Source organism: Camelina sativa, chromosome 5 (genome assembly GCF_000633955.1).
Source record: "Camelina sativa cultivar DH55 chromosome 5, Cs, whole genome shotgun sequence".
NCBI classification, from domain to species: Eukaryota; Viridiplantae; Streptophyta; class Magnoliopsida; order Brassicales; family Brassicaceae; genus Camelina; species Camelina sativa.
Genome location: NC_025689.1, coordinates 15,144,917 through 15,167,819, shown reverse-complemented (window position 1 = coordinate 15,167,819; position 22,903 = coordinate 15,144,917). Strand labels below are relative to the sequence as shown.

Here is a 22,903-nt window from a genome sequence, read left to right as displayed (position 1 = left end):
AAGCTGGTCACATGATTTTACCAATCGCACCGAGAGGTCACAATTATATGTCTACGTACAACTTTGTGTCCTTCATACAAAAGAAAGAAGACAAAAATAACCGAATAAAAGCTGGAACAAATCCATCCACTCTCATTATTAATCTAGAGAGATACTTGGGCTAGATTGATACTTGCTGGGCCTATAAGACGTCCATTAAGTGAAAAATGAAAAGAATTTCTTCTCCTTTCTTCTATGAAGAAATCAAGAAAACAGAAAAGACACGACTGACACGAGAGAAAAACACGAAGAGGATCGTTCTTCTTCTTTCATTCTTCTCCCCCAAATCCCTTCTTCTTCTGCTGCTGCTACGGTAATCTTCATTCAACCTTGACGAGAGATTAGATTTGGTACCCTAGGGTTTTGATTTCGCTTAGATTTCGATTTATCCTCCTCCTCCTCCTTCTTTAACCTAGTTCCAGATTATAGTTTTTGTAAATAACTCTCGATTACTGGCCAAGATTTGGTTTTCTTTTTCTCTCAGATTCTGGGTTTTGAGTCTAATTGCTTCGCTATATTTAGCATACATATGGGTGGTTTTTGTTCATTGTGATTTCTTCGATTTACTAAATATTTTTGACTTTGGTTCTTATTTACTTTTGTTGCTTTTGGCGTTCGACTAGAAAGAAAGAGTTGGTGATTATGACTTCAATTGATGAAGCGTTTCTTCCCATGATGCAGCAGGTAACTTGAAAATTTTCTTCTCCTTAGTGATTGACTTCTTTCATAACTCACTTACTTTTATGTAGTACTAGTGTTGTCTTTGAAGTCAATCTGATTTAGTGAATGACTGACTTCTTCAGGTCCTTCTCTGCTACAAAGTGTTGTATTTGGTTGCCAAACCATCAACACTTACTAACGATATATTCAACATTAACAACAAACAAAAGTTCATCATCATATCATATATTACCACATTGATTTTCCACTTTAGTTCAAGAGAGATAGAGACGAAATGTCTTAAGAGTGATCAGTTTTCATATTATTGATTTGTATACACTTAACTCCGTTCTTATACTAAGGTTCTTCAACTTACATTGAGACTAATTTTGGCAGGAGATCATGCTTGAGTTTCGTGCTGGGAAAATGTCTTTGCAGGGAACTAGAGTTGTTCCTGATTCACGAAAAGGACTTGTCCGCATTGTTAGAGTAATGTCTGACACTTTTTTTTATTTTATTTTCCACAATGTAGTTATCACATATGAATTGTTGTTCCATTGAACGTTTGGGCTGTATCAGCTTTTCTGATGGTGCTATTATTGAAATGAAAGCATATATGAATCTAGTTTTTGTTGTTACATTACTCGTTCTCTGTAAAAATTTAACCCGGGTTTTGTTTTCTCTTTTAGGGTGATGAGGGACTGGTTCATTTCATGTGGCTTGATCGAAACCTTAATACAGTAGAAGACGTATCCTCTGCACTTTTCTTTTGAGATATAGAATCGGATTAAAGGTTCTCCAAGTATTATTAAGTCTTTGCCGAGTCAGTTAATTTGTATCTTGGGGACAATCAAATTTCTTAGCTCAATCCATCTGGAAGGTTGTTTCTTTTCGCTTTGACATGCATGAATATAAAAAAATCCAGGGATTTATTTATTAATTGTTGCTACCAGATGTCCCAATTACGAAGTTTTTCCCTTGACAATACCATTTATAGGATCAAATTGTTTTCCCAGATGAAGCTCTATTTGAAAAGGTATGCCTGTTGAGTTGAGGCTGCTAGCTTGTGCATTATTAATATCAGACTGTGACCACAGCGTACTTGTTTCTGTTTAGGTTAATCAATCATCAGACAGGGTGTATATTCTGAAGTTCAACAGTGATGACCGCAAGTTATTCTTTTGGATGCAGGTCACTTGTTTGTCTTTTTTAAAGATGTGTGTGTATCTTTGTTCACCTAATCACTTTCATCTTTGATCTTATTTGTTTCTCAGAACTCTTTTTCTAACTTATTTTGCAGGAGCCAAGAGCTGAAGGTGATGCAGAGCTGTGCTCTTCGGTCAATCAATACCTCAATCAACCAATAGGCATGTAACATTCTTACCCTTGTTACAAACCGTCTATGATATGCTTGTATCCTTGTACCAGTGTCTTTCTTGCCATTTAACCTTTCAACTTGCATGATTAGCGAACTAACTTTCTTATCCTTAAATACATATTCGTTCATACTATCATGCATATTATTCTGGCATTTTATGTGTCAACACGGATTCTATAAAAATGTCATGGCACTATACTAAGGAGCTTCCTTTCCAACGAGCATCAACCACAATTCACTTTCATCAATTCATGTGAAGTTTTTAGTAAATACGAAATATCAGCTTTGCAATAATAAGTTCAATCCTTGCTTGTCATTGTTGGATTGTGTAATAAGAAAAGTTTGAAGTGAGGAGCTTAAATGTGTATTATTTTTTAGCACTACAAAACTTTTCCTATCCCAGATGGACGCCAAAAATTGTAGCTATCTTTACTTATACTGTAATTAAGATTCTGCATTAATTCACATATGAGCGTGTAAATGTTATTTTCTCATCACTTTTTTTTTTGTATTACACATGCCCTTGATAGGGACAATGCTTAGTCATTTTGCATAGGAGGAATCAATCTAATAAATTTTCTTTTGAACCAGAGTTTCAAGATGAAGACGAACTTGCAGCTGCTGTCACGGATGAACTTCTGGAAGACATGGCAGAAGATAATACCTCATCTAGGTACCAATTATATCAAGATAGTAATGTGTCTTTTAGCTTTTCAAAGTATATAACTGGCTTACCATTTTATCTTCAGAAGTGGGTTTGATTGCTGTGTTGTCAGTGTCATGAAAACAGATATTGCTATGTGCTATTTTTCTTTATGTTCCTTCTGTGAAATGCTTTGGTGACTTACATCCTACTGTGCACATTAAAGTTTCTCTAGACATGGCTACCCAGTGGTAAATAGGTGCATGCTAAAATCTATCAGCTTCTCTATGTTGATGAGATTCTGGAACATAGTCATATAAAGAATGACCTACAAGTTCTTTTTCATAATCGTGTGAAGATTTTCAACAGATATGCTTGAATTTGAGTTTGAATACCATGTGAAAAGACGCAATTAATTGCTGCAAATGGTATTGTCTTATATGAATGCTATGGCTTATATGAATTTATTCATCTTGAATAGAGCTGGAAACTTGGTTGTACCAAATTTGTCTACAGAGGTGAGTGACGTGACATCTTCGGCTGGACCAGTTAAGCTGGCAGACCTGCAAAGAATTCTGAACAACCTCTCTGCTGGCCCTGTAGGTACAGTTCTCTATCCTTAGGTTCTCCTGTCAGTAGGCTTTTCTGGTTTCCCTCTTATACTCATTCAGGTATGGTCGGTATTGTGTAGGTATTGCTGGAGATGAAGAAGGTAAATACTTTCAATATAGATATATTTTTTAAGTATTATGATGTCGAGCGAGTACAACATCTATTTGTGCTGAAGTCTGTATGGATTGGAAATGGGAGTGCCCAGCTTTTCTATATGTGATTAGTAATCTGTCCGCAGCTGTTATTCTTCTTTCTTTCTTTCTTTCTGCCATTGTCCATTCTTGACCTCATTGTCCACTCATATTAAATCATTCATAGGTTTAGCATTAGGCGACATCTTGAAGCCGGAGTTGATTATGCCATTGCTTGAGATGTTGCCGGTACAAGAACGACTGTCTTCACATTTACCTGAGGTTTATCTTGAGCTTCACTGTTTTCTGTATTCTATGAAGATGAATCCTACATGCAATATTCTTCTTGTTAGTTCCGTCTTTTGAAAATGTTAGAGGAAAGACCAAGTCAAGTTGTGTATTTAGGGTAAATAGCACAGAAGGTCATTGAGTTATGAAATGGTTTAGGGGTAGGATTACAAAGGGTTGTTGCAGGGGGTTATACCTAAAATTTATTTACGTCTATGAATTGTATATTGTTTGACACTGGGAACTCAACCAGTAAATTCCTATATTCAATCCATAGGTTGGACTTGATCAACAAGAAAAGTCACTTATTCTTGACCAATAACCAAACCGAGACCCTAGACAGATTCAGAATGAATCTAACTTACTTTTAACTTTTAACTTGTTAGCTCTCTAGCTAACAGGCTCAACTACTGTTTGTGGAGCTGACAACACAGCTACACTAAAGCCGCGTAGGCTACTTACATGGTTATGTACTATAGACTAACACAAAAGCCAATGACAGGGACACTGTAGGGCAGAAGATATTCTGGAGTTGTTGCAGAGCCCTCCTTTTCGTCAACAAATAGATGCATTTACCTATGTAAGCCCATCTGTGACAATGTTGTTTCCATTCATGGCTTTATATTCTAATTCAACCCTTAATATCTATTTTAGGTACTTCGCACAGGACAAATAGATTTGACTCAGTTTGGTATAGACCCAAGTAAATGTGAGTCAGATTCTTATAATAGACTTTCCGAAGGCATCATCATCAGTATTGTTGTTTCACTTTTCTAAAGCAGTTTTTTTTTCAACTCTCTTGCAGTCAAGTTCACAGTTGTCTCATTCCTTGAAGCACTTGAGGATTCGGTTTCAACGCAATCAAAGGATGCAATGGATGAGACTTAAAACTCTTTTTCATATTTCTCATGAGTTTGGTTCAAACTTTGACATTTCAAATGAGGAAAAAAGATCTTCGTTGGTTGATGATAGATTAAAAGATTTATGTAGTGGTTCTTGAAATTGTAAGTGTTGGGATTTTAACTTTTTGCCACAAAGGTTTCTGTCGTTCGTTTTATGATTTACGTATTTTAACTAGGCGCTGGTTCAATAAAAGTGTGTGTTCGAAATTTTATTCTATTAATATAGGTAGGCATGAGGTTCTATTATCACAACCCACATTTCCATGCCAAATTTTAAAACCAAGATGTTAAAATTAATGCAGGTGGTTTAGGAAGTAATGAACTGATACAGGTAGCTTACGAGACAATAGCAACTCTGCAAACTAAACAAACAACCTAACCCAATTTTAAAAAGGAAAGAAAACCAACGATAATTATGCTTTCAAATGTCATATTGCTGCCACTATAAAATTGGAATTGAACACAAATAATAGTAAAAAGAAAAATGAAAAGTCAAACGTACAGAAAACCAAATGCATAAAAATGTGCCAAATAGATTTGGGCCTGAAAGCCCCAGAAGCCACATCTGTGTAATGCTAAGGCCCATAAATCTCATTTTTCTTCTTCCTCCGCAGATAGAGAGAGAGAGACACACACACAAGGCTATGCCGACGACCTTAAATTCCGTCATCGCCACGAACCTAGCTCCGAAAGTTTCATCGAATTGGCTTAACCGGGATGTTTATAGCCGTCGGATTAGCTTTAGCTCCGTGAACTGCTCTTTGGAAACGACGGAAGATGAACGGTGGGTGAAGCTGAAGAGCGGGAACGATTCACTGGAGATATGCAGAGTTGTCAACGGAATGTGGCAGACGAGTGGAGGATGGGGTAAGATCGATCGAAACGACGCCGTTGATGCGATGCTTCGATACGCCGATGCTGGTCTCTCCACCTTCGACATGGCCGACATTTGTAAGTAGCTTTGACTTAAGAGTACAGTTTACTAAAATTAGCTTAGAAATTAACAAAACTGGAAATAATAAGATTACTGAATTTTGATGATTAGCTAATGTGTGGTGCTGTGTTTTACTCACAGAAGGTTTAGTGTGGGAGATTAGTGAAATGGAGTTTGTGCTTAATTGGTTTCTCTTATGTTTTAGATGGTCCTTCTGAAGATCTTTACGGCGTTTTTATCAATAGAGTTCGTCGAGAACGTCCACCAGAGTACTTGGAAAAGATTAAAGGGTAAGTTACAAAGTTCAAAACTCAATTCCAAGCAAGTTGATCAGACTTTGTAAAAGAGAACTGGCTAAGTGATTTGATTAGGGTATTTTTTCATATGGATGCAGTTTGACAAAATGGGTACCTCCTCCAGTGAAAATGACTAGTAGTTATGTTCGTGAGAACATCGATAAATCGCGGAAGAAAATGGCTGTGGCTTCTCTTGACATGCTTCAGTTTCACTGGTGTGTGTTTCTTACTTTAACTTCACATGCTAGTACTTGATGTGTTCTGTAGTGACTTTTTACAATCCGTGCATCATTATTTGCTAATCTGTAATTGTGGGATAGGTGGGATTATGCGAATGATGGTTATCTTGATGCACTGAAGCACCTCACTGACTTAAAAGAGCAAGGTAAAGCTCCTTTCTTGTGATTTTTCGTTTTATTAATCTACCGGCTTGTTTAAACTGCAGCATCGTCGATTTGCTTGCAGGTAAAATCAAGACAATTGCTTTGACCAATTTTGATACTGAGAGACTTCAGATAATCTTAGAGAATGGAATCCCTGTCGTTAGCAATCAGGTGAAGGCCAGCCCGATGTGTCTTTTATTCAGACTCTTTTGTTTTGTATATCTCTGACTCTCTGTGCGAATTCTTTCAAGGTGCAACACTCCATTGTAGACATGCGTCCTCAACAGAGAATGGCTCAGCTTTGCGAGCTTACAGGCGTCAAACTTATAACGTAACAATACTCTATGGAATTCTTGGTCGACTTCTTTCTCTTTACACCTGAGTTAACCATACATTGTTGGGCCTTGGGTACAGATATGGGACAGTAATGGGTGGTCTTCTGTCAGAGAAGTTTCTTGGTACCAATCTAACAATCCCTTTTGCTGGCCCTCGCTTGGATACTCCTTCTCTCCAAAAGTACAAAAAGGTAAGGGTTCTAATCATCCACAGATTAACCCTGTCAATGGCAGTTCTGAAATGTATTATTAAGTGTTCATCATGGTATTACTGGTTTAAGATTTTTGAGGGTGAAATTACAGATGGTTGATGCATGGGGAGGGTGGAATCTATTCCAAAACTTACTTCGAACGATGAAGAACATAGCCTCAAAACATGGAGTTTCGATTCCGACAGTGGCTGTGAGATATGTACTAGATCAGGTATTAGTTCTGACTCATAGTACCAATCTGGTTCGTTAATTTTTCTGAAAAATGGGAATCTCATCTCAGCAAGGAGTCGCTGGATCAATGATTGGGGTGAGACTCGGGTTAGCGGAGCACATACAAGACGCAAATGCTATATTCTCATTGGTATTGGATGAAGAAGATGTTGATAGCATACAAGAGGTTACCAAGAAAGGTAACGATCTTCTCCAAGTGATTGGCGACTGTGGAGACGAATACAGACGTACATGATGTGCATGGTAGTATGTAATTTGCACTGTATACAGTAAACTCATGTAATTACAATTTTATGTGTAGAGAGAATCATTAAGACTTCTCTGGCTTTATTTTTCTTCTCAGCGTAATTACAATTCTTGCATAAACCACAAAGTTACATATAAGATATCTATGTCTCTTAGTCTACAACTTTTCTGGCCTTCAGTAATCTTTAATATGCATTAGTGAAAACTACGAATCCACTTTAGAATCTCTATAGCTGTAGAACTTAAAGGGTGATTTGTGATGTGCAACTTGTGATGTAGTTTTACGCATGTAAACATAGCTTTATTGAAATACCAGCTAGTTTACTAATTATTCAAAGCACATGACCAAGATAAGAGATCTGCATTGGGGGTTTATTCTCAGCAATATTAAAAATAAAAATAATAAAAACGTAAACTTGAAAAGTTGTGGATCGAAAGCTATCCGTCTTGGCTCGAGCGGTCACCTCCGAGAACATTTTCTTTCCGAGGGCACAAAGGGTTTCACCACCAGACTAATTTACTTACACAGCTAGATTTGAGTCAAACTTGGAACATAATCAAACAAATTTGGCAAAGATGATACGAATCCAGAATGCACCTGTTTTACGTTATTGTCCTCTCCAACAATGTATACCCCCTGTTCGCTGGGGACTCCATTTCGCCGCAATATCAAATGACACAAAACAATAGATTTCTTCTCCTCATCCACCAAGAAACTTGTGAGGCCGAAACTACATTCAGGTTTCATATCCACTGTTAAGAACTTGCTCCACGACACAACTTTGGCCTCATCAATCTTATTTGTTACCCATATCTCTCTTCTTAATGTATCTCCTCCACGCTGTAATAACACAGAAAGTTTCTCTTCTCTAACAACGGATAGAGATAAGGCTTCATCATAAAGACACTTACATGGAAAAAGCAAACGGTCGAATATTTCTGTTGTATAATCAAAACATACTAAAAACATGCCGAGCTGTTCCTCCTTTTCATCTGAAGCAAACCAGTAAGTCTTTCCCTTCAAAGACATGCCAGGAACACATTTGTCCAATTCACAATCCAAAGTAACATCAAGAGTCCTCCATGAATTAGTGTTGAACTCATAGATTTCGAACTCGTTCTTTTTTTTTGGTAAAATTTCGAACTCGTTATTGTCGCCATATACACAACAAGACAAGATCTTGTAGCTAGTATCGCCATATTTCTGGTCTTGGTAGGATCCAAGAGCATAAGAACCTATCTTTGTTGGTTGGATCCACCTGGTTTGACCAGTACACGGGTTCCAAACCACGATTCTATTCTTTTTTTTGTTGTTGCATAACAATAAACTGTCGCAGTGAGAGACTTTAAAAATCTCGAACTCATCTAAACCTATCATTCTCCGTTGTTCACCTTTGATCTCTACAGATGGAACTCCACAAAAATTGACGCTTATCAAACAAACCCTATCCTGCTTCGACATGAGAACCAGAAACTGTTTTGCGGCTTTGTCCAAATGCTTTCTTGTGAATCTCTTCTTGTTGAATAATCTGTTCCATCTTTTGCATGTATATCGTAATTCGCTCAGGTATGAGGCTGGAACTCGACAGAGTATCTCTTCTACCAAATCTTTGGGAAGATCCGACATAATTAGCTGCAAATGTGATCTCTCACGGAAGAAAGTGCCGGCGGCTTTGATTGCTCTTTAGGGTTTTTTTTTGCTTCTTGATCACTCTTAAGTCTTAACACCCCCACACGACCCTTTCCTTTTTATTTTCATGTAAGAATATATATTTTTTTTTTAAATGGAAATGTATATATATCCCTTTGAGAAAATTAGGTAAAGAGGATTTTAGGAGGATATTCGTTTTTTTTTTTTTTACAAGAGTAGTGAATGTGGGCTATATGAATATTAGCAACGATAATATTCAACCACCATTTCTTACCAAAATGACCCGACGCCCTGTACCATTCTACCATATAGCAAGTTAACGTCATTTTTTTTTTTTTAGAATTCAGGATAAATCCCCAGGTCTAAAGAGGGGTCCGAAAATAATCAATGGGGAGTGTGCAGCCCACGGATAGATCCTCTCGCCGGGTATTCAAATGGACCGTAAGCAAGGCCCATATCCATGTGGCCACACAGGGCCGGCTCACCCCTGAAGCAGCCAAAGCATGTGCTTTAGGCCACCGAATATATCCTATATGTTTGGATTATTTCACAAAAGATTTCTTAGCTAAATTGGTTATGTAGTATGAGAAGAATGACTTTGACTTAGGTTCGAGTCTGGAACCACTAGCACACCACCATGTGGTTAAGTTAACGTCATTATTTATGTAACAACTTTTTTACATTAGTGGCATAGTCCGCCTTAATAAGCCAGTGAGCTCAACAAATTTAAGGAAACATTAGCGGCATAGTCATCGGATCCCATTAGAACTCTGCAGTTAAGTGTGCTTGGGCGAGAGTAGTACTAGGATGGGTGAACTTCCGGGAAGTCTTCGTGTTGCATTCCTCTCTCTTTTAATTAGTTCAAAAAAAAAAGCATTCTGAAGCTGTAATACTTCATTCCTCTATAACTTCAAATGAAATATTTGTAAAACATTAACCTATGAGATATTTTTAAAAACAATAACAATAATTATATATATATATATATAATTAATTATCTTGTAAAAAATATTAAAATACTTAAACAATTTATATATCTCATTAAATTAATATTTACCATTAATTTACTTATACCATTATTTTGTAATAATAATATTATTATATACTCTCTGTGTCCCAAATATATAAAATGCTTTAGGTTTTTTTCTTTGTTTTATTTTATTAATTTTTCTAAAATTTCTCTACATAATTTATATTAATAAAATAACAATACGATGCACTGTATACAAGAGAAAAAAAAAGTTTTGGTACTTCTCTTCTCGCTTCTCGGCATAGAAAAAATAATACCTGTAAATCGAAATCTAGAGCCCATACAAAATTGGGCTTAAAATAAAATAGGCCAAAATGAATTTAATCCCGGTTATATGATGATTTTTTTAAACCGGAGACTCTAATAAAAAAAAGAAACCCTAAGTGTATATAAATGATATAGTTTCCATTTTTTCCGTACTTCTTCATCATCGCCGTCTACAAAAATAAAACCCTAAACTCACACTCCGCCTCCTGCGAGATCCATCAACATTTCCTCAGTAAGTAAACGCGTTCGCCTCTTATCCATTTCTCCTCCTACGTAGTCAGTAGTCTTGTTGATTATTAATCTGGTTTGATGTTTTTTTGTACTCATCAGAAAATGAAGGTTGTCGCCGCGTTTTTGCTCGCCGTTTTGAGTGGGAAAGCTTCCCCAACCAGTACCGATATCAAGGATATTCTCGGATCAGGTTCGTTTCTTTGGTAGTAACTTCTAATTTTGAGCATTCGATTTTTTTTTTTTTTTTAAAAATGGAGGAGAAAAATCGAGTTTATTATACATGGCTACTCTAGTTAGTGAGAGTTGTTGGTTTAATTACCATTTGCATATGTTTGCTACAAATGTGGAAGTAGTGTAAGTGAAAAGGTAATTGAATAAGAGGCATTTGTTGTATTGGTTTTGGACTGTGTTGTGAGGTTTAGTTAGTTCATGTATGTTTTCAAAGGATCATAGAAGGATTTAGTTAGGGATGAATGTAATTGGGGTTGAAGAATTGATTGAATGTGGTTTTGTTGTGTTGTTTGATTTTTTGCAGTTGGTGCTGAGACAGAGGACTCTCAGATTGAGCTTTTGTTGAAGGAAGTGAAAGGAAAAGACTTGACTGAGCTTATTGCTGCTGGAAGGGAGAAGCTTGCTTCAGTGCCGTCTGGTGGTGGTGGTGTTGCTATGGCTTCTGCTCCATCCGCTGGAGGAGGAGGCGGTGGTGCCCCTGCTGCTGAGTCCAAGAAAGAAGAGAAGAAGGAAGAGAAGGAAGAATCCGATGATGTAAGTTTTCTTTATATTTCTTTCGTCTGAGCGAACTAACCTTGTGGTTGCTTGAAATGAGATGGTGCTTACTTTTGTATTTTCTTGTGTGTTAATTTTTGCAGGACATGGGTTTCAGTCTGTTCGAGTAACCTGGTATGGTAGCAAATGGAATCCGGTTTTGTTGTACCCTTTTGAAATCTACATGTTTGTTGTTTAGTTTGTATTCCATTATCTATTTAGACCGTTGCTGAGATTCACAGATTTTTGACTCAGAACATCAGTCTCACTTCACTTGTGATTCGCATTTTATATTTCAAGTTATTGCCTCGGTTACATGGTTTCAGCAGTCTTTACATATTAACCTACCTACCTCAGTATATGTATTTATATTTGAACACCGAGAATGCTCTTAGTATTCCAAATCCAGTTAACTCCTTTCTTTTGAACAATAGCATCAAATGTAAAACTGGACGTATCAAAGATTACGATTTTGTGTATGGATTTGTGTGGTTTAGATTCTGTTAGTATTGGAAATGTGAATCCGTTCAACAGTTCTTTTTATTATTTGTTCAAATCAGATTATGTTTCGATTAACAATTTTAATTATGATCAAATCTGAAAAGTCTATAGAGCTAAAAGATAACAAAACTAAATGTAACAATCCGAAGACAACTGTTTTAAGCTTTGACCAAAACCAAAAGAAAAGAAAGCAACAACATGTCCGAAGTTTCTCACAAGAGGGGAATGAGTAATGCCGCTCCCTGTTTTATTATTGAGTCACTAGTCCATCAATCTTTTTACTCTTGGACCTCTGGCTGCTTCTTTCCACCTGATTTCATGTACCAACCAATTGCACCGAAAATAGTCACCACACCTGCCACCACTGCATAGTTTCTGTGCTTGTCTTCTGACACCTTTGGGCCTGACTCAGCCGATGCTGTTGATGTTGCACCACTAGCCGCCTTTGCTTCACTTGCTGACCCTGCTGCTTGTTCTCCCGGACCCTAGTAGTTCATATAAGAAGTTTCAGCTCGGGTATTGACCACACAAGACTCTACATTTTCTCTCTTTTCTTGAAGAAGAAAGGTTCATTTAAACAGACTATCACTAGTTTTGAACAACTAAAGTTAAAGAAATCATTACCTGTCTGGCTATCTTCTCAAGCTTCTCCTGCTCCATTTTCTGCATACATAATAAACAAGCTAAATAATAGGACAGAAGATAACTGCTCAAAAAATTAAATCGTTTTGAAAGTTGAAAGTATAATCTATCATATTTCTAGTTCAAGCTGGATGCAACAAGGTTTAGATAACAGATAGACTTGACTTCTACAGTTAGATACGAGATAAGTTTCCTGTTAAGTAAAACAACATATTTTCTGATATTTGGTAACAACGACAGATAAAATCAAACAAGAGCTTGCTAAAAACTTTCCATCATAAATGGAAAGTAAATATATTTTTAGCTTTGAGGACTCTTAGTCTACAATTATTATTCACATTGATATGGAAAGCTTCTGATGTTTACCTTAATGAAAACGTTCTCAGCAGCTTTCTCCTCTTCGCTAAGAACTTTGCCACTAGAGAACCTACGAGACACAATTCTCAAAGCATTTCTGGCTGCCATGGTAATGAAGAAGTATCCTGTACATAAAAATCATTTTTATTTAATCCTGACAGTGACTAAATGGAGATGAAAGGGGCAAACTCAGTTCCTTTGAAACCCTGAAATCAATCCAAAAACTCCAAACAAAATTACAGATAATATATAGAGGACGAAACACTTGTGGCGTAAACTCAGCCCCTCACAATACTTTTGGTCGTCATCATCATACAAAACCATGGAGAAGCAAGCAACTCAACTATATGCAATCACTTAACAGTAACATCTACTACTGTATCAAGTATTAGCTACTGAATCACAAATATTTTTTCGTCATCATCATTCATACCATAGAGAAGCAAGCAACAACATCTTTGAATCACTCAAACAAAGACTGTATCAAGTATCAGCTACTACAATAGTGAAACAAGGTTACTTTCAAATCCAAAACACAAGACACTGGTGGATCCTTGTGGAAGGCTGTGTTTGTTACCATAAACAAGTGTAACAACCACAGTTTCTCAGATACCAAAACCGATCCAACCTAAGGTTAAAAAAAAAAAAAACGTATAGATGAAACACAAACGAGCTCAAAATCAATCCATTAGGTTATGTTAAAAGCGAAAGAAACAAGAAGCGTAAACTAAATTAGATCATCCAGTGAACGGCACCAAAGGACCCAACCAGGTCGCGAATAATAACACATCAAAGCACTGATAAAGCAAATGCAAAGCATTAAATCAAAACCTAATCCTGATCCGAAAACAGAGAAACGAAAACCCTAGCTCCGACCTCGAATCGGGTGTTAGATCGACAGAGAAGAAACGGTTTAGAAGAATTTGTAAACAAATCTAAAAACGACAAGGAAAGAATGGTAAAATCGGAGAAGATGATCGGAAGAAATGAGAGAACCTTGTTCGATGATAGATCGTTAAAAAGTTTCGTCTGACTGCTTTGATGAAAACCGCTTACAGAAGAAATGAATGACTCGGTGAAGAAGAGGAAGAAGAAGAAGGTCTGAGAGAGATATGGAAGGAGTTTAATGGGCTTAAAAATTAACTATTGGGCTCAAAAGCATTGTGTAGCCCATCATTATATGAGCATTCAACATTTTGTGCCTTACAAATTACAAAAACACTTTATCTATTTGTGAAGATTAAACTATTTTTAGTGGCCACTTACAAAACATTGATCTATTGATATTGATGATGAAATCTAAAAAAATCTTGAGTTTCTGTGAAATCAAGCACTAAAAGAGTTTTTGTTAATTGGTTTTTTTTTAAAATGGTTTCTTGACTATATTATTTATTAATCGATTGAATAAGTTACCGTCGTTTTTTTTTATTTTATTTTTGGGTGAAAATTACAAATATTGGTGGAGGAAAATGCAATTTGAAAGCTTGAGTTTAGGTTTGATAAGAGATGTGAGAAAATCTTTGTTTGTTGGTTGAAGATGAAAGTGAATGAGATCGTTTAAGTTGTGGAAACACAAGTTGGCTCAAACAAAGGAGTTACACCATTGTGGAAACCAAGGTTTAAAGAAGAGGAGTAGGATTTCTAAAACGTATGAGAATCTCGACCGATGTATAACACAATAAAACGATATGATAGTCTTTATTGATTGATATTTGCCTATATATGTAAACTTGTTTTGTGTCCAATATTAAAAACTTGTTTGAAACAATTTGAGAGAACATGCTTATATTTGTTTCAAACTTGTTATTCGTATATATAATAAACATGTTCTCTCAACATATACAATAATCAACAATATTGCTTTTCCCGTAAGTTTCAGCCACAGTACAACCCCATATTTCACTGTCTCCTCCACATTACAAGAAGCCTTCAATTACAAGCACTATAACATGTTTATTTTAGCTTTTTGTCTTTTGTAAAGAAAAAGAATAATCTATCTTTTATCTATCTGTTATTTTCAGTTTTTGATCTTCATGAAAACTCCGTTGCATATTGTAATATATCTCCTTTTTTGTTTTCTGTTTTGCCTTCAACTTCACACCTAACATTTTTTTCTAAATTTAATCCATACATTTGCCTACTTTATCTATACGTATCTTTGTCTTATTTATGGATTGAGAACCAAACCATGAGAATAACATTTTAGCTACCTATTTCAAATATACCAACTCAAGAAAATTGTTAGATTACCAATTCAATATAAACATGTTAAACCTACTAGACCTTTTAGCCCCACTTGGTATTCTTCTTTTTACTACATGATAGCCAACTCGATGTATTTCATACAAAAATCAATTTCTTATTCAAATTTCTAAGTTAGTATAGTCATTTTGAATAAGAGGGCATTCTAGTCATTTGACAGCTGTAACAAGTCTTGATAGGCTCTTGAGGCCAGTCTTGGATTATATAACAAGTCATCTTCTGTCATTGTGTGAAGAGAGAAAATGATCTGAGCGAGGAACAATGGCAACGACAAGACAGATCTTGGAACAGCCACAATCGCCATTTATTCAACGCATCAAGAGCTCAGGGAACATGAGCATCAATGGTAGCCCCATGATTGATGACAAAGAAGAGGAGCTTTCACAGTCTGCTTTTGCTTTGTTTAAGGCAAAAGAAGATGAGATTGAGAGGAGGAAGATGGAGGTTAAGGATAGGGTCCAGACAAAGCTTGGACTCGCCGAAGAAGCTACTAGAAAATTAGCCGAGATTCGAGAAGTAAGTTTATTTTGTAGCGTTTTCAAGAACTTAGACAAATATTTTCATAATATTTAGAGAGTTGTGGTCTTTTTACATTTTCAGGAGCTTGAAGCTCTTACCGATCCAATGAGAAAAGAGATATCAGCAATAAGGAAAAGAGTCGATACTATTAACCGAGAACTCAAGCCTTTAGGACAGAGTTGTCAGAGAAAGGTAAATTAAACTAATTAGTGTTTAGGATATTCACTAAACTTATATGTCTCTTGCAGATCATTTCTTGAGACTATTTGTTGTTGTTGTTGTTACAGGAGAGAGAATTCAAAGAAGCCCTTGAAGCTTACAATGAGAAGAACAAAGAGAAATCTACATTTGTTAGCAAGCTAGTTGAGGTGAAACATTCTGTTTCCATTTGTCATTTCTTTTCAAAATGATTGTTGTTTTCTGAATCTTTCCGGTATGAAATGTGTGTTTTCAGCTGGTTACCGAAAGCGAGAAACTACGGATGACAAAGCTGGAGGAACTCAGCAAAAGCATTGAAGTTTCTCTACGCTGACACAAGATTATAACAAATCAAGGCTGCAAAAAGCAGCCAGCTTTGATTTCTTCTTTCTTCTGCGCTTTTTGTTATTGTGTTATTCGATATTTTCTTTGTCTGTGTGATCAAATCTGTTTTCCTGATTCGCAGAAATGTGTTAAAAGATCACATTCTTATGTTTTCATGTCTGTGACAATGTTCCACAAATATGCTCTTTTCTTCCTGACCATGAAACTTTTGTAACCTTAACCTCTATCAATATTTCTTACTAAAACATCATATCGAGTCTGAGAACTCGGTTATATATAATATAGATGAAACAAAAGTTGCAACTTAATAGCCAGGACCAGGATGTAAGAGTTTTTTCTCTCTTTTGGCAATCTTCCTCACCTTGTTCTGTTGAATCCTCTCAGAAATATTCTCTGATCTCTTTTGTTGTTTCTCCTAAAGCACATATATGTGGCTTAGATATATATGTTTAAGTGCGAGAACGGTATGTAAGAGCATAAAAGTAAACAAGACACAAGCTTTGTTAACGGGGTTCGGATAACCTACATCCCCGGGACCAAGTCCAGAATTTATTAAGTAGAAGTAGAACTTCAATAATACCATCAACGGATCTCTCTATCCTATTGATGGGACAACGCCACACACCTTGTATGCATCTCTCAATAATACCTAAGACGCGCACCTGTCTATGAAACGCTCTCTTGGTATTTATAACAATGGCTCAACCCTAGAGCTAACAACTTTCCTATTCTAAACTGGCAAACTAACATATTTAGATAACTCCTAAATAGAATTAATCCTAATTCCACTCGGTAGGATTAGTATAGCTTGCACTTCAAGCTATCTTCAAGCTTATGTCAACATTCTCCCTCTTAAGCTTGAAATCATTTTTCTTCCAAATCTCTCATTCCAATGAGATCCATCTGATCCGACACAATAATATATATGTGTAAATGAGCTCTAGAACCTTCACCTCTTCTCTTAGTCAATTTTCGTCTGGCCCAACAAGGCCCAATAAATGTGATTTTGCCAAACCCAACAACAAACTCCACCTTTTTAGCAAAAATCACACAGGTACGTGAGCACATCGACATCATCTCTTTCTCCCTTCCCGTGAAGCTGAACACCACCGGATCACCATCTCCTCCGGCGATCCTCTGCAACAACTCCAGTGCCTTCCTCCATAATTTCCGACGAAACGTCTTTACCGAAGACTTTGAGACATCAACTTCGTCTCCTCCAATGGATCAAACGCAGCTCCTTTGTCTTCTCCGACGGAACGTCTTCTGTGAAGTCGACTACCAGCGTACGTTCTCTGACGACTCCCTCCGGTGAAAGCTACCACACATTATTCCTTCAAGAAGACAACCACAACTCTTCCTTATCCACCGACGCGTGTGAACCTTCCTAGTCATCATCGTCGGACTGTCACCTTTTCCGGTACCATCATCACTTTTCATCTCAGGTAACCTCTAATCTCTCTCATGTCTCTTCTTGACACTTAATGATTAGGATCTTCTAAGAATTGCCAGAAATATTGAAACTTAAAAGTTTCAATTTTGAATCCATTTAAGGTGATGAGCTCTCCACCTTGTCGTCACTAGCAAACTTTATCGCTTCTCCCATGTGATCTTGTTCAATCAATTCCGACGACTCTTGGGTAAGAAGTTATCTCACCAATTGCTTTCACCCTTAGCTCCTCCATCACAATTTCTGAAATTTTCTTGAGAAACCTCAATTCTCCTTTTTCATCCAAAATAATGAAATACTTCAACTTGATGATGCAGATCATATCTCCTTGTCCCTTTCTTTTTTCACCAATCAACTCTACTTTTCCTCTGTCATCTCTTTTAATATCTTCAACCACACTATCTTCTTTATAAACTTTGTTAATCACACATGCCTGTTTATAATATCATCTTCTCTTCTAAAATTATGCACTCCAATCTAGCCTTCAAGATATTTCTCCATTTTTCTCCACTTAGACAACTAAAAATTTCTGGATTTTTCATCGGTTTTGATGCAGAACACAATGGAATAGCAAACCAACCCAGAAAAATATGAACTTTTGTGGAAACATCAACAACAGCCATATGAAGACACAGGAAGAAACAGATCACCATTTGCATTTACAGTTTGGAAGTTACACCCACTTTCCCAGAACAGATCCGGAATGATGCAACCTGCAAGCAGTCCAACTTTGAGAGCAATTTCCCAGTAAACCACAAGGAATAAGATGACGATCTTTATATCATTGGAAAGATCCCGCTCTCAAGTTTTCAGAAAACCTTTTGTAGCTTCAATCTGAGGTCTGTAGCAATAGTAACCGAAGAAGAAAGTAACGACCCTAGAAACAAAAAATTGTTCTTGAATACCAGAAACTTCTTCTTTTTCATCACTCTTACGATTCCTCTTCTTCTTCTTGCATCTGTTCACTCTTCCTTTTGTTTCTCTTTTTGTAGGATTAAGCAATGAATCAAATTCCAACACTCCCTCTTGATTCATTAGCTGAATTCCCAAAGTCTAAACTAGCAAATTTGATCCCACATTCTACTTCTTCTCGATCTGTTCGTGAATCTCTTTCACGTCATTGGCAGAACTCGTTGGTGAGTTCCCTTGCTCTCTCGTTGCTTCAATCTTCACAAGCTTTCAGTTTGCTTTGTCACTCTCTCTCTCTGTCTCAGATCTCCCTCTTGCTCTTATACTTCACGAATTGAGAGTTTTTTTTTTTTCTTTTTTTTCAGTCTTTGGTGAGTTTCCTTCTTTCTTCTTCTGCAGGTGCTTAGAGCAAATCACTCTTGTCTCCTTCAGAGATGATGCTTCACATTAATCTCTTCCGGTGAGTCAAGCCCTCACCATCTCGGTTGTTCTTCATGGATACTCTATGCTCTCCACAGTACATACGCAGGTAATTCACTTCTTCCTCTTGTTGATTGTGTGTCTCAAAGGCAAACATCCGAGACATAACACACATACAACGAATCAAACAAACCAACAGCTGACTTCACCCCAAAGTCACATATGAAAGTATGAACCCTTTTAAACGTCCTAAACACTGTCAAAATCATTTCAGATCCAAAGCTCCATCGAAGAGTCAAGCATGGCTTCTCAATTTTGATCTTGAGCTTAAGACTTATAAATTCTTTTCAGATGACATTCGGACTTGACTTCAATTAATGACTTTCTCCACTATGAAATTCCTCTCATATCCCTTGACAACCTCCAATGAGGAAGAAAAACTCTCAATCTTTCCCACTGATTCTTGTAGAAGATTCAATATAATCAACCAAATTATCCAACCTTTCTTTTTTTTTGAAATCCATAATATGATATCTTCTTCTTCTTCACTTTAACCAAACATCAGCTAGTGACTCATGATGGCTCCCTTTATTTCCAGAATCAGACATTACTCTGGATTTCACGAACTTCTTAACCCAACTTTTATTACTACTGGTTTCTTCTCACGTTTACGTTAAAATCAGAGATTTTTTTTCTTCCTTGTAACCACAATTTAAGATCATACCCTCGTTGATCCTCTTTTCATCTATGCTTCCTCAATACAATTCTAATCCCGTCCTCTGACATCTTTAACTCCCTGCAATTTTTTCTGCGGAGTCTCCGACATGGTTCCTTTCTAGTGGTCGCAGAACATCTCAAGTTTATCAGGATTTCGAATCCTAGACACCCAAAGCTCAATTCTCTTTAACTCACTTGATTTCTAGCTGTGAATTTCTCTTCCATATTGATACCATTAACGACCATAACACAACTACCACTAAATCTTCATCATCAATAACAACAGACAATTTTAGTGACTTTTCCGAATTGGCAGACCAAGGATAAACAAGATGATTTCGAGCTGAGAGACCCTTGATTTTTTTTTGTTTTTTTCATCTTCATTCAGCCTTTTGTGCTCACTCTCTCCTCGGCTCCGTTCCTCAAGCTTTCTTTGCACAATGAAGAGACCTCTCAATGTCTCTCTTAAGTGAACACATTCTCATCAAAGTAAGGCTTTCATGGGCCTGTTTTATTACCTACAATAGAGATTGGTCATGAGTCTCAAACCCCTTCCATTATACTAAACTTCTTTCTTCATCAATGACTTTTTTTTTTTTTTCATACTGGAAAGAAGAACACGATAAGGCTAGAACTTGTCGGCGAACTCAACATCTATTCCCTGAGATATTCATTAGACCATAACTCTGCAGCGACTTCTGTTATCTCTAACTAGTTCTCTTATGTGAGGTTCTTCGTGTCTTTCTTCGTGATTGTAATATCTCACGGCTCTCGTCACCAACCTTAACTCTTCACAGCCACAAACCCAGGATCACACCCGAAACAATAAGTCAAGAACAGATCTCTATCGAACCTTGATTAGTTAGGCTCTGATACCAAATAAAGCACATATATGTGGCTTAGATATATATGTTTAAGTGCGAGAACGGTATGTAAGAGCATAAAAGTAAACAAGACACAAGCTTTGTTAACGAGGTTCGGATAACCTACATCCCCGGGACCAAGTCCAGAATTTATTAAGTAGAAGTAGAACTTCAATAATACCATCAACGGATCTCTCTATCCTATTGATGGGACAACGCCACACACCTTGTATGCATCTCTCAATAATACCTAAGACGCGCACCTGTCTATGAAACGCTCTCTTGGTATTTATAACAATGGCTCAACCCTAGAGCTAACAACTTTCCTATTCTAAACTGGCAAACTAACATATTTAGATAACTCCTAAATAGAATTAATCCTAATTCCATAACTCGGTAGGATTAGTATAGCTTGCACTTCAAGCTATCTTCAAGCTTATGTCAACATCTCCACCCTAACCTTCTGTTGCACTTCAACTCTTTCCTTCCACTTCTCCGCGCTCTTCTCGCGCCTCTTCTTTTCCTTTCGGATTCTCTGCTTCAACCGCTTTGGATCATCGCGAACTTTGATACCAGCAGCTCTCTTAATAGCCGCTTGCCATGAGTGTTTCTTTGCAACAACATCCCCATTCTCTGGATCTTTCTTTAAACTCTTCAACTCAATCGCCATTTCAAGCTCTTTCGCCTTAGAAACTCTCTTTTTCTTTCTGTTCTTCCCGTATTCCTCATCATTATCGTCCCCAATCTTGACATAACCATATGTAAGATCCTTCACAGCTTCTTCAACAACATTCAACTCCTCAGAAGCCGAGCCTCTCTTCCTCTTATTATTCTCAAGACGACGTTGTCTCATCTTCTCAAACGTATCGTTTTCTTGCAAGCCACGAAACATTGGCTTTATAGTATCTGTCTCATTACCGGATTTTTCCTTTTCCTTCTCCAGCTTCTGTTTCTGCAAATCAAGAGTGGTCAAAACAGACTTTTCAGGGTCAAACCTATCTCTCTTTGCCTTCTTTAAGTTTTCAATTGTTTCTCTTTTAGCATCAGCTTTTCCTGCCTTGCTAAGACCTTGAAACCACTTCTTCTCTGTATCCTCATCATACAGATAGAATCTTGCAGAGATGAGGTTTATTAACTTGTCTGAGAATTCGCCATGACGATGAACCATATCGAAAGTGCCGTCTGATTTAATACTACGTTTCTCCCTTTTCTTCTTCATCTACAAAGATAATCACAATACAAAAAGCCAAGAAGACACAAGAGTTGCAGAAACAAACCCTTACCTAACGCTTCAAAAAACAGAGGAAAGAAAGAGACTTAGACCTTGTTTATCGGGGGGTTCAACCCCTGATTCTTAGTTTTTTTATGCCAAAAAATAAAGTAAAACAAAAGAAAAAATCTAAGAGCATGGGCATTGGTTAGGGACAATTTTTGGTCCCCCAAATTTAAAAGTATTATTTTGAAAGGTTCTTATTTTTAGTATGAAGATTGGTGTCTATTTGTATTTGGTCCCCCAAATAAAATAATAATATTTTAAAAGTTACAAAAATTAACATTAACATTGTTATAACATAAGATTACCATCTAAACAAAGAGGAAACACAAGTGTGAGATTATTTTATAAAATACATACCAACTAAAATCCCAGCTGTGAGATGTAAAAGGCATAAATAAGAATCCATGATGGCTTGTTACCCGATCATTACTATAGAGACCTTTGCAGCACCCTTGCATAAATACAAGAAGAGTAATTCCAAAGTTAGCATCCAGTCTCTTCTAAAAAACAAATCAGATTAACAAAAAAGCAAGAATCTTACGGATTGTGTGTTACTGTGCTCCATTTGTCGGATCAACAAAAGAACCTGTAGGAACGAGACCTAAGTACAATAACAAGTTAAGGAATTCGCTAAAAAGTGTATCCATGTTATGATGGAATGGAAAAAGGTTAGAACATAGGATACAAAAGTGACCATCAATGTATAGTTCACAGCTTTGTTATAATAGACTTCAACGTTTACGGAGGTCGCATTCAGCGCCAAGGGAGAAAAACAATCTCCGTCATCATCTACTGCAGGACTTTACTATGAACTTTGATCTAAGGCCATTGATTCCTTGAGGCATTTCAAAAGCTAACTTTACTACAGTTTGGTGGTTTGAAAGGATAATCGGGAGGGAAGTGAATGGTAACGAGAAACACACCCCCTGAATACGGACTCTCTGCAGGACCCATTATTGTAGCTTGCCAATGAAACATGTCTTCAGCAACTGGACCTATAAATATCAATACAACTCAAGTTCTATTGATATTACTACATTACTCCTCTAACTCTGAGCAGTCTAATAATTAGCAACAGAGCACCTTTGTAATCTCTAGAACACTAAATATATGGCAGATTTGTGACCGCACATAATGGTTAATCACATAATGATCCAACAACAACAAGAAGAACTAATCAAGATAAAACTAGCTCTCTCTCTCTCTCTCT

At 36.9% G+C, this 22,903-nt stretch overlaps 7 protein-coding genes and 1 long non-coding RNA gene across 9 annotated transcripts; 5 read left to right on the top strand and 3 right to left on the bottom strand.

Annotated features, from left to right (window-relative positions):
* On the top strand, positions 192 to 4,865 carry LOC104786954 (26S proteasome regulatory subunit RPN13). Of its 2 annotated transcripts, none has more exons than XM_010512438.2 (14): positions 192 to 352; positions 663 to 723; positions 1,096 to 1,188; positions 1,389 to 1,448; positions 1,697 to 1,735; positions 1,816 to 1,890; positions 2,000 to 2,066; positions 2,669 to 2,750; positions 3,202 to 3,323; positions 3,412 to 3,432; positions 3,651 to 3,745; positions 4,254 to 4,331; positions 4,406 to 4,460; positions 4,557 to 4,865. In XM_010512438.2, the coding sequence occupies exons 1-14, from the start codon at positions 207 to 209 to the stop codon at positions 4,637 to 4,639; spliced, it is 1,077 nt and encodes a 358-aa protein (XP_010510740.1). In that variant the 5' UTR covers positions 192 to 206; the 3' UTR covers positions 4,640 to 4,865. The 2 variants fall into 2 exon arrangements, with proteins under 2 accessions (XP_010510740.1, XP_010510741.1); XM_010512439.1 differs by having other exon boundaries at positions 266 to 352; positions 667 to 723.
* LOC104786953 (flagellar radial spoke protein 5) lies at positions 5,259 to 7,379 on the top strand. Its single transcript, XM_010512437.2, has 9 exons — positions 5,259 to 5,604; positions 5,793 to 5,877; positions 5,982 to 6,098; positions 6,204 to 6,268; positions 6,349 to 6,437; positions 6,518 to 6,597; positions 6,681 to 6,792; positions 6,905 to 7,024; positions 7,094 to 7,379. Exons 1-9 carry the CDS (start codon positions 5,298 to 5,300, stop codon positions 7,277 to 7,279), a joined length of 1,161 nt encoding a protein of 386 aa, XP_010510739.1. The 5' UTR covers positions 5,259 to 5,297; the 3' UTR covers positions 7,280 to 7,379.
* Positions 7,820 to 8,917, bottom strand: LOC109132858 (probable F-box protein At5g47300). The gene has a single exon (XM_019245292.1). The coding sequence runs from the start codon at positions 8,915 to 8,917 to the stop codon at positions 7,820 to 7,822; it is 1,098 nt and encodes a 365-aa protein (XP_019100837.1).
* Positions 10,360 to 11,559, top strand: LOC104786952 (60S acidic ribosomal protein P2-1-like). Its single transcript, XM_010512436.1, has 4 exons — positions 10,360 to 10,470; positions 10,569 to 10,659; positions 11,005 to 11,234; positions 11,339 to 11,559. Exons 2-4 carry the CDS (start codon positions 10,572 to 10,574, stop codon positions 11,363 to 11,365), a joined length of 345 nt encoding a protein of 114 aa, XP_010510738.1. The 5' UTR covers positions 10,360 to 10,470; positions 10,569 to 10,571; the 3' UTR covers positions 11,366 to 11,559.
* Positions 11,828 to 13,834, bottom strand: LOC104786951 (uncharacterized protein At2g27730, mitochondrial). Its single transcript, XM_010512435.2, has 4 exons — positions 13,731 to 13,834; positions 12,744 to 12,859; positions 12,360 to 12,398; positions 11,828 to 12,220 (listed from the first exon to the last, which is right to left on the bottom strand). Exons 2-4 carry the CDS (start codon positions 12,840 to 12,842, stop codon positions 12,014 to 12,016), a joined length of 345 nt encoding a protein of 114 aa, XP_010510737.1. The 5' UTR covers positions 12,843 to 12,859; positions 13,731 to 13,834; the 3' UTR covers positions 11,828 to 12,013.
* LOC104786950 lies at positions 15,038 to 16,284 on the top strand. Its single transcript, XM_010512434.1, has 4 exons — positions 15,038 to 15,512; positions 15,597 to 15,707; positions 15,803 to 15,883; positions 15,970 to 16,284. The coding sequence occupies exons 1-4, from the start codon at positions 15,258 to 15,260 to the stop codon at positions 16,045 to 16,047; spliced, it is 525 nt and encodes a 174-aa protein (XP_010510736.1). The 5' UTR covers positions 15,038 to 15,257; the 3' UTR covers positions 16,048 to 16,284.
* LOC104786947 lies at positions 17,094 to 19,073 on the top strand. Its single transcript, XR_767687.2, has 5 exons — positions 17,094 to 17,503; positions 17,613 to 17,698; positions 18,065 to 18,347; positions 18,501 to 18,644; positions 18,817 to 19,073. It is a non-coding gene; the product is annotated as an uncharacterized LOC104786947 (long non-coding RNA).
* LOC104786949 (uncharacterized protein ZK546.14-like) lies at positions 19,159 to 22,896 on the bottom strand. The gene is made up of 4 exons (XM_010512433.1): positions 22,777 to 22,896; positions 22,379 to 22,688; positions 22,235 to 22,294; positions 19,159 to 22,144 (listed from the first exon to the last, which is right to left on the bottom strand). Exon 4 carries the CDS (start codon positions 21,634 to 21,636, stop codon positions 20,854 to 20,856), a length of 783 nt encoding a protein of 260 aa, XP_010510735.1. The 5' UTR covers positions 21,637 to 22,144; positions 22,235 to 22,294; positions 22,379 to 22,688; positions 22,777 to 22,896; the 3' UTR covers positions 19,159 to 20,853.